This window comes from Sturnus vulgaris, chromosome 5 (genome assembly GCF_052056855.1).
Source record: "Sturnus vulgaris isolate bStuVul1 chromosome 5, bStuVul1.hap1, whole genome shotgun sequence".
In the NCBI taxonomy this organism is placed as follows: domain Eukaryota; kingdom Metazoa; phylum Chordata; class Aves; order Passeriformes; family Sturnidae; genus Sturnus; species Sturnus vulgaris.
In genome coordinates, this window is record NC_142247.1 from 18240452 (window position 1) to 18255811 (window position 15360).

Consider the following 15360-nt stretch of genomic DNA (forward strand, 5'->3'; position numbering starts at 1 on the left):
AGTCCAAGTAAATAAAGCATTTATTATGTCTCAGCAGCAAATAACTAACTTGCCTAATAACCTTCACACAGAAAAGATAGAACAAAGCAGTAGTAAGGACGTATTTTTCATATACTTCTTCCATTTAACCCATTCTCTCTAAGAAGATATCTAGTAACATTTCTTAAGTTTAAAATAATTGGGAAAAGGGTGCTTCAAAGTGGCATTCAGGTTCTAAAATAAATGTTTTTTCCATGCTTATAATACACCACTCTAGCAGACTATAGCATGTCTAGAGCAAAAATAAAAACTGTAAATAAAAAAGCATTTTTGGTCTCTTAATAGCATTTCAGATTTTTTTAAACTGTTCATCCATTCTGACCATTTCACTACCAATCCTTCATAAACTACTTGTATCTTTTACCTTCTTACATATTTCTATGGGTTGGATCCTTCAAACTTGTCCTTTACCGATTGTCTCCCCTTGTTTGTTGCAGACACTTTTTTCTCCTTGCAAAGTACCTGCTGCATGTCTGAACACTTTCTTCAGGAACCTGTGACGTGTAGTAACTCTGACTTCTGTTTATAAATTACCTCTGCTCAAAAACAATATTTTTTCCCTGCCTCTTCTGCTGTTTGCGGTTCAAAATGCAACTGTCATCCTTTTTCATTATCTGTTCTTGCAGTTTTCAAAAGAGTGTTTTAAATCAGTTTAGTGGCAGTTTTCATTTTGTACATTTCAGATGTTCTCATTTTCTGGCCTTTGTCACCCTTGTCGCTCATTACTTTTTATATGTCAGTTTTGATGCATTTGGACCATAATTTTCACTGTTGCTAATACAGATCATGTAGAATTTAATGGGAAGTTCATCCTTGCAGCACATGAATCCAATCTTTTTTATATTTCCTTTTGAAGGAATAGAAGCTTTATAATGAAGTTATCTTCCCTTCAGACATTCTTTGTTGCTCTAACCTCACTCTCTACTGAGATACATAAGATGTTCTCATTCTCTGAAAATGAAATCTGATGCAAATGTCCATAAAATTATTACTTTCCCAGACCTGCCACCAGTTTAATTCTGATGTCTTGTGAGCATTGGAGGTTGCCTATAATTATTTGTATATGGCAAATGGAATTTCAACACATGTAAAATGCAAGGATAGCCATATGAAATTATCACAGTCTTCATTCTTTTTTTTTCTTTTTTTGTCAGATTATTCCTTTTTTATCTATTATGAAGCAAAATGTTCTTTCTTTGTTTCTATTTGCTCCTTAATAAATTCCTTGATACCAACATGAGGCCCAGTCTTTTCCTTGCAGTTTTGCATTCATTTAAGTAATAGTTTTATATTTGTACTGTTACTTTATTTGCTTCTGTCAGTCCTTTTTATCATCTGTTATATCTTATTATTTTCACAGACTGCAACAAATTTGATATTCTACATATTGTGGTTTTGCAGGTGTCAGTTAATGGCATAACATTATAGTTGGAAACTGCTGTGAAGGAGATGACTTTCTCTCTTCATTTACCAAAAACCTCCAAAATAAAAATCCATATAAATTCCAAAGAAGCATGGGCAGTGCTGTTTGGCAATAGCTGCCTATGGAAAATCGATTAAATAGAAGTGAAAAAAAAAAAGAGGGTTTATTTTTATAATTCACCAGACTTACAAGAATTTATTTGTGTTTGGAAAATATGGGGAAAATAGCTGAGCTGCTGGTAGAATCCTTTGTATTTTCTTTATATTACAAAGCTCTTTACGATTTTTAAGTCAGTGGGGAGACCAAACAAAATGCTTACAAACATATTTTACTATTGTTAATAGAAACAATTAACCATGTGATAATTTTTTGACTGAGGCAGATTTATAGCAATCCCAACCATATATTAGGATGTGTTATGAATGTGGACTTCATGAAAATCTGTGCAAAGATTCAAGAGATAATTAGCATAGATTTGAAGAAGGAAAAGCATCAGCATTTCTGTCACCTCTATTTCCATTCCCTCTAGGACAAAACTTTATTACAATTTTATTGTATTAAACTGTGAAATAGAATGGTGGCATATGATTCTGTGCAGATACTCTGATATAATTTTGTTCTAGTATAAGATCATAAATGGTATGGAGATAAGATCATAAAATGGTACAATTGGTCCCTAAGGGCCTGATCCTAGTTCTGGCAGCACGCTGTTATCCACTTCTCCAATTTATTCAGAGAAAAATAGTAAGGTTTAAAAGATGGTGTTTTGAGTGTGCTACAGGTTAAGACCAGTAGCTAAGTAGCACAGTGTCCTAAACCACAACTCACAGTTACTGTTAGATATCCATTTTGTTTCTTTAATTTTGCAATTAATATACTCCTTCATTAAATTCCACAAAGTACCTATACTGCAATAATGGGACCAAAGCAGGAAAGCTGTAGTCACCATGGCAGACGATTCATTCTTATTAAAAGTCTGTATTCTCTAGGAACATACATATTGATGCAAAACTGGGTTATCTGAATTTTGGTTTAGGAGTTGTGAACAATAGGAAAACACTGAAAACATAATTTTACTTGTACCTTCAAGCATGAATCATTTGGAGACAGACTGCTTGAATAAGACGCCAGAAGTTCAAAGAGCGGAAAGGAGAAATGTCCAAATAATTTAGAACAGATGACAGGGTATGAGCTAGAACTGCCTGAGTCATAGACATTTCCTCTTATGAAAAAAAAAAAAAAAAGTGTATTTATGTGTTAGATATATAGAGAGAAATACCTCTAAAATACATATTCATAAATACCTTTTATATAAATGTTAAAAGTTTGTTTATTTATTTATAAATAAATAAATATGTATAGGTATAAATATATGTAGATATATAGATACATTGATGTAGATATGGCCATATATTAATTCACCAAGGCTGGGCTAAAAAGGGAAAAGAAATGTCTGAAAAATATTTTTTGTACAGAAAATCAAGGGGTTTTTTGTTTCTTCCTCAGTGTTCCTTCGAACATTTGGGGGATCAGGGATCTTCTACTTGCCCAAACTGTTTGGTATCATGAGGGCTTGGAAACTTTTGTTTCCTGTGGAATCTTTCCAGGCACACTTGGAATTTGGAGTCAGGTATACCTTAGAATGTTACTTCTCGTGCTTTTCAACCAGTAGGATGCTCAGCAACCAAATAGTTTACTTAAGAAAAAAAAATAAAAATAATAAAATGTGCACCGGGCAACTGATATCTTCTGGGCAAATTTTTGCATTAAAAAAACATTCTTTTTAAACTAGTCATTTTTCAGAGAATTGTTCTAATACAAAAGTCTTGAACAGCTCTCACACTAGAGACTAAATGCAGTTTATAGGATCAACAGCATATTAAAATTCAAGTATGCCATTAAGGAAGAAAGAGTTTGATTATATACTACAAAACCCTTTGCCTTTTTCTAATTTTAACATAGTGCATAGCTGGCATTTTAGAACCACCATGTGACTCTTAACATTATAGGAAAATGACAGTATGATGTAACATGATCCCTTTGATCTTTTGGAAGACTTAATAAAAAGTATATGATATTCAGGGTGTCACTGCATGGGTTACATGTTGAAGACAGAGGTTAAAATACTTTCAGCTTGATTCATGCTCTTTTCAGGTTTATAGAAGCTTCATCCTTCAGCTTTATGCATTAACCCACTTTCAAGGACCTGCTTCTTTTCTGACATATTGTATGGCAACGAGATAGAGTTTCTGGCAGTTTAGTTCAGTGTCAAACAATCTGTTGCTTTCCTTCTTCATAAAACATAGAATGATTTAGGTTGGAAAAGACCTCTAAGTTCATCAAGTGCCAACCCAGCACAGGCAAGTCCACCACTAAAACCTGTCCCTAAGTGCCACATAAAGTAATTTAATATTGTAGCCTCTATTGATTTCCTAGTCTCCTCTACACCTATTAGGACCAATCTGTAACCATGTCATGCCTGCACACTCCATCAGTTCCCCATCCTGATGGAACATGGTGCATAGGTCCCCAGACAGCCACTTGGCACCATGCAGAGCCCTGGTTCTTGCAACCACTCAGCACAAAATACACCCGTGGTGTTCTCCATCAGCACCTTGGGGTCAGCAACATCACTGTCCTTTCTCCTCAGTGCCATCTCAGCTACCTCGCTGCTGAACTGCCTTTCTGGGCTGTCTCAAAATATTGATAACTTCTATCTGGAAGACAGAGCCCATATTATTTTTGCAGAGTCCAGATTATTTCTAAGGATTTGGTATCAGATGCCTATATGCCATTTTAGCTGTTTTGGACAGCATTTACTTCACTTCCCCTATGTGTTATTTGGAAGAGGAGCGTTAAGCATGATGTCTGGTCCTGTGTACATGGTGTAGGTCATTGCTGATATGAGTATTATGACAGTGGAAAGGGTCTTGGTGGACAGCTGAGAGCCAGAGGCCTTCAAAATCCCCCTTTCCAGCTCTCTGACAAGTAAATCCTTCCTTGTTCTGAATGCCGTAGCATTAAACTGGTACTGTCTGGTATGTTAAGATTAATTTACTGCTTTATTGCAGACACATACTTACTATATCATGATGTGCATTTGTAACCATTAAAAATAACTTTTAAGCAAAATGAGTTTATTTTCCTGACTGACAGATACTACCCAGAGACAATTATCTGGTAAGATAGAGGGAAGTAGGTAAATATTTGTTTACATATTTAGAAGAGTGGCTAGGCAGGTCTAGTCTGAAACAGCATTGCAGTTCCATGCATAAAAGTGAGGCCAACAACTGGGAAATACATCCATGCAAAGCTTTCATGGGCTCAGCACATCCAGAGCTAACTGACAAGAAAAACCTAAAGTCATTAGGAGCTTGATGCACCTGCTTTATGAGTTATTTTTTGCCTTTCTTTCTGTCACATTACTTTGGAAAATAAATTTACTCAGTCACAGTGAAAATCATGCTTTACAAATCATGTTTTGCTGACATTGCCACTTTCATCAGTGCCTGCCAAGCCTGTCTGGCAAGTTTGAAAGTAGTCTATAGGCTGATGTTTCATGAATTTGCTAGTGGATATAGTCTCAAGTAACAGGCACAGAAGGGAAGCATTCTAGCAAGCATTATCAGATAGGTATTTTATGTATTTATTGCTATTAAAAGTCTGTGGGCTATTTTATCAGCACTGAGATTAAAGGTTTTTATCTTTTAATTTACTCTGGAATGTGTTTGAGGTAGAAATAGTATGATAACACTAAGTCACTGCAACCTACTCACTCTTTTTTCCCATCTGACTTTCTGTGTTGATTGTACCGTGTATCATTCCACCTTTTACAGCATAAATGCACTAAGGTTTTATTTGACATACAATTTTTCTCACAAATCTCTTCTTTTAGTCAATGCAGATAACCAGTTATTCATTTCTAGATTCCTTCAATTTAAATATGTTGGGAAAAAAAAAATGAGAGAAAGATCTTATCAAAAGATGGGCCAGACACAAATGTAGCAAAACAACCTATATCACATTTGCATCATTAGTCCAGACATTATTAAGAAATATAACTGAAATATAAGTGAAATATAATTCAATGTACTAAAACTAGAAAGATAGAAATACATAAATTGTAATTATTATGAAATTATTTTGGTATTATTATAAGTAATATATTATTATAAGTGATGTTATATATTATAATATCCCCAGAAGCTATGGTTATATAAAAAAGCAATTTGTCAGCATTAATCTCAAGGTATATGTCAAAGAATTGAATGCTGCTTTTACATATTGAATGATTCCTTTTTGCCCTCTTAAGACTAAAGTACTCTTCTTTATTTTATATTCATGATATGCAAATATGCCATTTTTAATTGGAAGAAACAGAGGCAGATCTGAACCTTTGTTGGGGTTTAATTTAGTAAAGTAGCAATAACCTCATACCCCATTCCAGTCTCAGGTTTTCCCTTGGTTTGTGCCTTCTTCTTGCCCCTTTTCAGCACTACAGTGCTAAGGAAGGGAAGACCTTCCTTACCTGACAGCTTCTCCCATCTGATTTAGACTCAGGTCTGGCTGCTTCAGTGGACTGGCAGAAATTGCTGAACACTGCTCTGGTAGACTCAGCACCACCAGTTGTTTCTTAAAAGTGCTGCCAGTATATAAAGCTGGGACTAGAGCACTGTGGTTTCTGCTGCTACTCAGAAGAATTGCTGGAAGATGCAGACCTGAGAAACAAGACATCTGTGATTATCAGAGTTTCTGCTTACTCAGTTGTCCATGACTTCCTTAATAATTCAAGGAATTTGATGTTCTGATTGCACCTGGCTTAGGCACCTGTCTACAGCCTTAGACTGTGTGCATCTCAAAGGATGCATCTGTCTATGGAAACTGAAATTACCTGAAAGAAAGCTGTACTTTAGCCATACATTTGACATATCCTCTATTCAAATGTCTAAAATATTAGAAGAAATAAACTATTGTCTAGTAATGCCAGGTTATTGGGTGTCAAAAATTTTTAGCGCTATAGCATAGCATGTTTTCTGTTGCAGAGGTGCTACTTAGATGCCTTAAAAAACAAAGATGCATTTTCCTGTGGAATTTCACAGTGACTCTAAGCATGTGTCAGGGCTTTCTTAATGCAGCTTCTGATTCACAACCTAGGTCATCACATAAATGATCTATGCTGTAACAGTAATAAAATTTGTGACAAGGTGCTTCTTCCATACAGCCCTACTGTCAGGGGGGTCACCTTGCTTTAGCAGGAATTTTTCTGAGTCCACGTTGAATTTGGTATAGCAAACCTGTTCCTAAAAGCTCCTCTGTGAATTCAGTCAGGTTGTTGGAGAGACCAGCAGGAGTGTATTTGTGCTTAATGCTTTTCATGGAGAAAAAAAAATACAAAAAGCACAATGTTTTGAAGTTCACATTCTGTGTGAATTGAGCTATACTTCAGGAATTCAGTCACTGTGAAAATTTGCTCGCTTATTCTATTCATAAGATAATTTCTAGCAAATGAGACATTTTATAACAATATCCATTATTTCATAACCTGTTCATTGCATCTCATGAAAATCTGCATGTTTACATTGTTTCATATTGTTGCCAGTTAATTTGCATTTTCTATCTATGTTCAATTTGCACTCATTAACTCATCGTTTGCTGGTAAGTGTGTTCTTTCTATACATATTCAAAGAAATTCTTTAATTCAATTTCTCTGTTTCTTCTCATACAGTCTCACAGCCAGATATGCAACTCAGTCTAATCACAGTGGAATTGCAACCAGTCAAAAAAAGGCTTCTAGGTCAGTTAAATATCTCTAATTTATTGCTTGTTAGTGATACTCAAGCAAGTATATGCCCATTGATATTTTATCCTTTGGACTTAAGCAGACACTAAACAATGTGTAATTTTTGTTATGTGTGCAAGCTTTGGAATGATGAGCTTTGCCACAGAAACGCCTTGTATTAATTGGCTTTTGGCCAATTGGCTGATTTGTACTATATATTAGCAATATTTCTGGTTGTTATGTATCCTGCATCTTTGTATTCTGCATGTAAAATATTGGATGTGAAAGATTAGTTGGTGATTTTAGTGCTCTGTACTTTCCGGCTCAATTCCTGACTTTAGTCATGAGTGAAAAGAAGTTTGGGAGTCCACCCCAGTTCCCATTAGATGTTTTGCATATATAGCAAACCCACCTGAAAGTTTGAGTTCACAGCGTCAAGTTTACACAGCAGCAAAAGAGAGCAGAAAAAGAGAATGACCTCCAAGACTTCTGCTCCATCAAGAGTAGCCTGCACACGATCCCCATGAATGAGAGGCTTTGTTTTGGCAGTGAATTTGACAGAACTGTGTGTAGGAGCTGACTTGTTTCAGATTTTGTCAGTACTTTTAGTCCGTCATTTCCATGAGCACTAAAATCTACAAGCCAGATTGTAGAAGAAATAAGCTGAGGTCTAAAAGCTTACTCTTTTTTCTAGCTTTCTTTTTTTTTTTCTTTTTTTGAGGGGGGATAATTAATGTGTTCATTAATTATATCTTTGCTGTAGAGTTCATTGGTGAGACTAATGAACTCTGAATTGCATAATCTATAATAAAGATTGCATTTTGCAGTGTAGAACACTAACACAATGTGAGTTGCTGGTGATAGCTTGAAATGAGCTATACCACGGTCCAGTTGCTTTGCACCTGCATTTATAGGTCTTCGTTTTCCTTATTGCTGATGCTCCTGTCTTGTCCACATTCGACATGTCAAAGTTAACAGTCTTATTGTCTAATACTTTAAATCTGTGGCAGTGTTTCCGAAGCCTGTTGAGAGGTATGTGACTTGTCCCTTATTTGTTATACTCTTTGCATTTCCTTAGCTGCTTAACATGATTCTGCAAGAGCAATTTAAAACCTGAATTCAATTAAGTCAGCAAATGAGGTAAACTGGAAAGTGTGTAAAGAAAATGACCTCATGCATAATGTGCTTATTGTGGCAAGTTCTTGAATTCTGGCATACAGAATATATGCAGAACTATTTTGTATTTTTACAGAACAGATGAGTTTCTAGTGTTGCACAAGCCTTTTCATTGCTTTTGTCATTACCTTTGACAAATGGTCTCAGGGCTCTTACTGCCTGTCAAATTAGGATAATGAGAAGGAGCAAATGGATTTTTAAGTTTGTTTTAGTGCGTTCTTCAGGGAACAGAAGATCACTCGAATTCACGGGTCATGGTAAAGGTTAGCATGTGTACAGCTGCAGAGCAGAGACAGTCTGCTCTGGGCTCAGCACAGAGACCAGCAGGACAGGCTGGTGGCCAGAATGAGCCATGAAAATAACCAGTGGATCTGAGGTTGAAACTGGTAAAGAAAGAGAATATGGAATTGTTTACATATGTTTACAAATGAAAGTTAAATTATTTGAACATTTCTGTTATGCCAGTGGATTAAACAAACAAACAAAAAGTTTGGAAAAAATCAAATGTTTTGTACTTCTTTGTAATGTGATTTTTTTTTTCCTTCCTTCTAATGCTGCTCTTTCATAATAAAGTGAAACTAACAGAATTTTATAAATCTTGTATAATTTGAACTGCCATTATTAAAATCATTCCAATGAGCAAGAAACAGAAGAGAGATGCTCTTCTATGGCAAAAGCCTATGACTGATTTGAGCAATTAATTTTGTCTAAGAAATAACAAAACTGGAAAGCATTGGGGGTGCCCACAAAGGTGCTTCAGAAAGTTTGAAGTAGGCACATATTAAGGAATCTTACAGCACAAAACAAATTGAAAAAGATGCAGGCTTACACATGCCAGAAACTACAAGAATCTACGTTTTTTCCTTAGCGTAGCCACATAGTAAGGGTTCAGATGGTGGCAGCAAATACTAAGAAATGAACTGTATAGTCTAAATGCATCTGTATCATCTAGATAAAATAAGTACTTTCAATATTTTTAATTTAAAATAGTAAAGTGGAAGTATTTTAGCCAGTAGCCTTCTGAAAAATAACCGAAGAAGATAACTGAAAAGCCAGCTTTTATGCTAAACACAACTGTGAAAATTTAATAGAATAAGAGATACAAAATATTTCTCAACTGTGTATTGCTGTGCTTTCTAATCTATTTCTTTAATATTTCCTCCCCAAAAGTGACATATTAAAAAAGGTTTATATTGCACTTTAGTATTTATTAGGGTGAATCTGTTTTAGCAATGTTAATGGCAAATGCAAAGCATCTTCTTACGTGTCTTGTGACTCTAGAAAGCATCTTTTTCCCTTTCTGTGTGCATAAGGATAAGCTTTAATTTTTATTTGTGGAGTCTAACTAATTTGAATCCTCCTGTTCATTGTTGCTTCCCGAATTCATTGGGTTTAGTTGGTTTAAAATTATGATCTGATATTTGCACACTGTCTCTGCTCGATGTTGTATTACATATAATTAACAGATTTCTCACTGTTTTCTCACTGATATTCTCACCATTCCAGGCTTCCAGGACCGTCAAGGGTGCCAGCTGCAGGCAGCAGTACCAAGGTCCAGGGAGCTTCCAATTTAAATCGGAGAAGTCAGAGCTTCAACAGCATTGACAAAAACAAGCCTCCACAATATGCAAATGGAAATGAAAAAGGTAAGGGATTAAAGTGACTAAGTTTACTCTCTCTAACACACAAGAAGGAAATAAAAAGAACCATCCACAAGGGTCAAAGAAGCGAATATAGTATTTAGACTTGGTAAGGAATGCCTATGGAAATTGGGGCCTGGATTAGGATTTGGGGTTCGGTTGGGATTTAAGTTCAGATGTGAAAACTTTGGAGGTGTTATAATCATATTTTATCCATATTTGATGGAAATATCACAGGGTGACTTTTATAAAGTGTAAGTTAATGGATATTGGGTGCCTATATTCTTATTCTGTATAAAAGTCTACTCTTACCCAAAGGAATACTGCCATCATTTTCAGGGGACTTGGCATCTTAGCCTCTAATGGAGAAGAATCAAAATATTATATTTGCATCAGAATGTTGCATATATAATTCTGTCAGAGCCTGACCTAGTGTCTGTGTAATACTGAATAAAGGATTACAAGTGAAATTAAATTTTGCAGGGATTTGGAGCATCCATTAGGACAATGAACTCAGTACCCTGGGTCCTTCCGTTTCTCTCACCCTGACTCTATTTGCCTGGAAAATGTGCCTCTTCAGGCTTTATCTCAAAAAGACTAATGCAAAAATGCAGCTTTCTGAGTTGTGTAACTAATCCATCCCCTTCCTCCCCTTCTTTCTCCCTTTGTGTAATGAACAGCATTTTATTCATATCTCTGGGTTAGAACCCAGTTGAAAATGATACAATATACATAGTACCCGTTTGCATCCTTGGGGTCTGTGGGAGGAACAAGTATGCAGTGAATGTTCTTCATCCAAGCAACAGGCAGCCATCCAGATTTTTTTACAAAATTCTGATGAACACACTTTGCCCCTAGCTGTATCTGGAGATATAAAACCATCCTTTCAATAGTTATTTCTTTATTTTTACTATCAGGATTGAATGTTTCACATAGTTCTGCAGTGGGTTTTATTTTATCAAGGACTTGTTTGTGTCAGGACATCCAAGCTAAAACTAGAAAAAGATCAGAGTGAAAACTGAGCACACACTGGATAGTTCACAAATACAATAGTGAAGTTATGAAGCAGGAGATGTGGCTACTTGAGTGAAGGTATGTACAGCAGTTTAGGTTTTAGAATTGCTTCATAATGTTGACATGTTTTGTTACTGAAAAATGTGAGAATGAAATTATTCAAGGGGAGACATGAATGTAGATAATAATATTCTTAGCTCATTACTTGGAAACTGTCTCTTGACTGCTAAGGCTTGCATTGCATTGTACATTTATGTGACTTTCTGCATGATGTATTGCATTACTTCCCATTTCTTTACAGCAGAGAATGAGAAACTTGAGGTTTTTAGTGTAGTCACCACTTACAAGAGGATAAGATGTGACTTTTTTTGTAAAGTCAATCGATTCATTTTACAGAAAATAGAAGATGTAATGCTGCTTATCTGCAAAATACTGTATTTGAGATGTTTCCATATGTTCTTTTTTTCCTATCAAAACAGCAGAATAAATGAAAAAGCATTAATTTTACATGTTAATCAAAGATAAATACAACCTTGTTTTAGGGTATAAAGCAGAAGTTCATTAGAGAAAATGACTGCTGTGATGCAAGGGTAGCAAAGTGATTTTTTTTCATTATATCCTAAAAGAACAGAAGAACTTATATTTGAATACGCTGCGCTCTACTTTTCCTAAAGAGAAAACAACCATACCATGCTATATTTTAAACTTAGTTCTAATAGTGACTAAATTTTGAATATTAAAATGAGATTTCCAGTTACTTTTTGATATTTTAAAAAGTATTTTAGGATGTTCTGTAACCTGAGGTTTTTGAATAATTCGTTTAGAAACAACTTCAACCTTTACAATAACAATAATATCAAATAATATAAAAACTGTGTTTTTAAAAAATAATAACAAACTGATATTTTCCTACAGTGCAGCACAAATAATAGATCTTATACTTCAATTTCAGCTTCTGATGCAGATGCTTGGAGCAATATAACTTTAGTAGCTTTTTTTTAATAGATACACAGTCTATATGCCCTAATTTCTAAAATAGAGGGAGGACTTGTGCTAATTCAATAGCTGTTAGATATTGGGACCATCAAACCTTTTCAAGGACAGATCACTGTTTTTACATTTTTCTCTGCTGTACACCTTCCTGTAGGTGCAATATATAAAAAACATGTAGATAGAGCATTTTTTTTTAATCCAGTTGTAAGTAGTACTTGTAATCCATTCCTGCATAACACGGTCCCTCAGTCACAGTGGGGACTGGATGTGTAGTGACAGAGTTAAAGGAGACCTGAAGACCTGAAGGTGATCCAAAAGAAGATGTGATATCAGCCTCTTATTTAGCATTCCATTATTTAGTCTCTCATTGATATGATCTCCTTTGAATGTTGCTTAGGAAGTAGTTCAGCTCAGTAAGAAACCTGGCTCCCCTGAGCAAATGCACGTTTGCTCTTCACTAAGCAGAGCAGTTTTCACCAGCAGACCCATCGTGTGACACAGGTAACTGTGTATAGCTCAGGTTAGGTCTGAAACACAGAATGCACCAAAACACTAAACAAGCTATTAGATGAAACTTGTTGGTGGAGCTTTAGTGAGATTCTTTTTTGGTTTTTTGCTGGAATTTGCAGCTTATGGATCAATTTCAAAGAACATGCCTTCTTTTCAGACACGTTAGATTTATCTGCCTCTGATTTAATAATATAAAGATAGAAATAAAACTAGGAAAATTAAACTATTTAAATGAAGTAATTATTCAGCTTGCTAATAAGGTGAGAAAACAGTGCATTTTGAGTACAGCAAAAAAATAATGTTCTAATTCATGACACATTTTTAAAAACAAATCTTTACTCCTCAGATCTTAGAAACAGTGTATTTGAACACTGATGAGGGTCTCTTATGTCATGGAGTTGTATTTCCAGCTTTTCAATGTCATTTAGTGATATAAGATGGTGGGTTTTTTCTCCAAACTCAGTTTTAACAGTATTTGTTATTTTGCCCATATGAAATCTGAGAAACTCTGCCCTGGAACTGTTGTGTGATGATGCTGATGTAAATTGTATAGCTAGTTTGTGTATGTTTGTGTATGTGTATATCTATAGCTAGTTTGTGTATGTTTCTTCTGGTGCCACTGTTTTTCTGCTTGTCTCTGGTGGTGTGCTCTTGTGCTGATAAGGGGTAGCTACTTTCTTCTGGACAGCTAGAAAGGGAGAGTTGAACAAACTGAATTATTTTAATCTCACTAGATAGATTCCCCTTCAAACATTCTTATAGCAACCCCTTGAACTCTTCCATTTTCTACTAAACTTTTTTGTAGTGTCTGACCATATCTACAAAAATGGACTATCCATAAAAACGGATAATCTGGATACCTGCCTGCTACAGAATATTTAGATTATTGTAAGTAATTTTGCTGCAGTGGCGGAGCTGTTGTTAAGAGGTTGTCTTCTCCAGCAGCACAGAACACAGTAAAGGTCACAGGCAAGAAAACAAAGGAGGTTGGTTATGTACTGGGCCCAAGTTCAACTCTTCACATGTCCCTTATTCCTTCAACAGCCTGTGAAATGTGGATTTGAAAATGTCCGTTCGATCATCATGGTCTTGCTGGGTTATGATAGAAATTTCTCTTTTTGCATTGAACATCTGATATTGTGTTTCTGCTCTGCTTTTACAGTGGAAGCTGAGCTGTAAAGCACTGAGTTCTCAAGCGGAATGCAAAACTGTTTTCACCAGAAGCTGACTATGCATCTCAGGAATAAGGGGCTAAGCCCAAAACAGAAGACTTACTTCTTGTAAAATTTAGTTTACAGAAATAAGAAATCCTTTTCATAGGTTTGGGTTCACTCTGTCTCAAAATCACCACAAGGTGGGGACAGGTTTCATGTAATGAGCAGCTAAAGCCAAGCCCAGTTGAACACACAGAAAGCAGTTAATTGTGTGCAGCTTCAAGTAATGCATTTGTGCTGGAGGTGGGGGGGGAAGAGATCTTTTAATTCCACATCTTTAAACATACAGACAGGTTGTCAATATTTCGAGATCATGCAGTTCACATTCCTTGCAGAAATATTAAGGATGCCCTTTAAATTGAAGATTAATGACAAGCTAAAATTCTATGTAATTTTTTGTTGTTTATGATTTGTGACATAGGGATCAAATAAATACCAGTGGGTCCAGGAACCTGTATTTTTTTGCTATATATGTAGCAGAACAAGCTGCTGATGTTGATGAAACAGTAAATACTCTTCTTTTTACATTTTCCCCCTCAATGAGTTCAATATTATGCAGCTGAAAATATGGCAAGGCAGGCATTCTTCTTTTTAATCAGAACACTTTTCTTTTTTTTTATTGTAGTAAAACTAATAGCCTGAAGCCATAAATATGTAACATAACTAATACAACAGAATGTACTGGCATCCCACTGTTCACTGATTGTTACATGCATTCTGCATTAGGTTTGCATATTCTTATGGTGAATTGTTTTTCTGCAAAACTATTGGTATAACTTAAGACACCAATCCTCCTGTGTATTTTGGGCTAGCTTAGTGCAAGGCAAGATGTGAGTGCACACCCACTTTAGAGCTCTCAGCCCTGTGGCTGATTCCTGATATAAATTAAGAAAGCCTAAGGGCTGCAGTAATTTCCAACAGCTGTGGCTGGCCCCAGGCTCTCTTATAGCATCCGAGGCTCACTAGACAAGAACAGGGGCCCAGCCATAATTCCTGTCTTGGTCCCAAAGAATCAGTAATGCAGCTGCCCACCATAGGTCTTCCATGGTGCAACCTGGAACCTGGGAAATATGCTGTAACTTCACAAAAAATACTCTGAAGCAAGCTTTACCAGTTAATGTTTTCTTGCTTAGAACAGGACTCAGTAGAGCTGCTTGAAACCTTTTGTGAAGGTGGAATGAGCTAATTTACTGAATCACAGAATGGGTCAGGTTGGAAGAGACCACAGTGGGTCAGTCATCTGGTCCAACCCCCCTGCTCAAGCAGGGTCATCTCACAACCCATTGAACATGGGTTCATCCAGACGGTTTTACTATCTCCAGTGAGGGAGACTTCATAACCTCTCTGGGCAATCTGTTCCAGTTCTCAGTCACCCACACAGTAAAGAAGATCTTCTACACATTCAGGTGGAACTTCATGTGCATCAGGGTCTTCCTGTTGTCTCTTACCTGATTGCTGGCACCACTGAGAAAAGCCTGACTTGACACCCTCCCTCTAGATACCTGTATACATGGATGAGGTCTCCTCTCAGTCATCTCTTCTGGAGGGTGAATAGGCCCAAATCTCCCAGCC

General features: G+C 36.1%; 1 protein-coding gene across 7 annotated transcripts in view; it reads left to right on the top strand.

The window, feature by feature from the left end:
* NAV3 (neuron navigator 3) overlaps positions 1 to 15360 on the top strand; it is a 510531-nt gene that overhangs the window by 364019 nt on the left and 131152 nt on the right. For 6 of the 7 annotated variants that reach the window (XM_088164978.1, XM_088164973.1, XM_088164974.1 and 3 more), the window contains 2 exons: positions 7188 to 7256; positions 9924 to 10063. In XM_088164978.1, the coding sequence (XP_088021104.1) occupies positions 7188 to 7256; positions 9924 to 10063 (209 nt within the window). The remainder of the gene's footprint in view (positions 1 to 7187; positions 7257 to 9923; positions 10064 to 15360) is intronic. The other variant, XM_088164977.1, reaches the window with a different exon arrangement.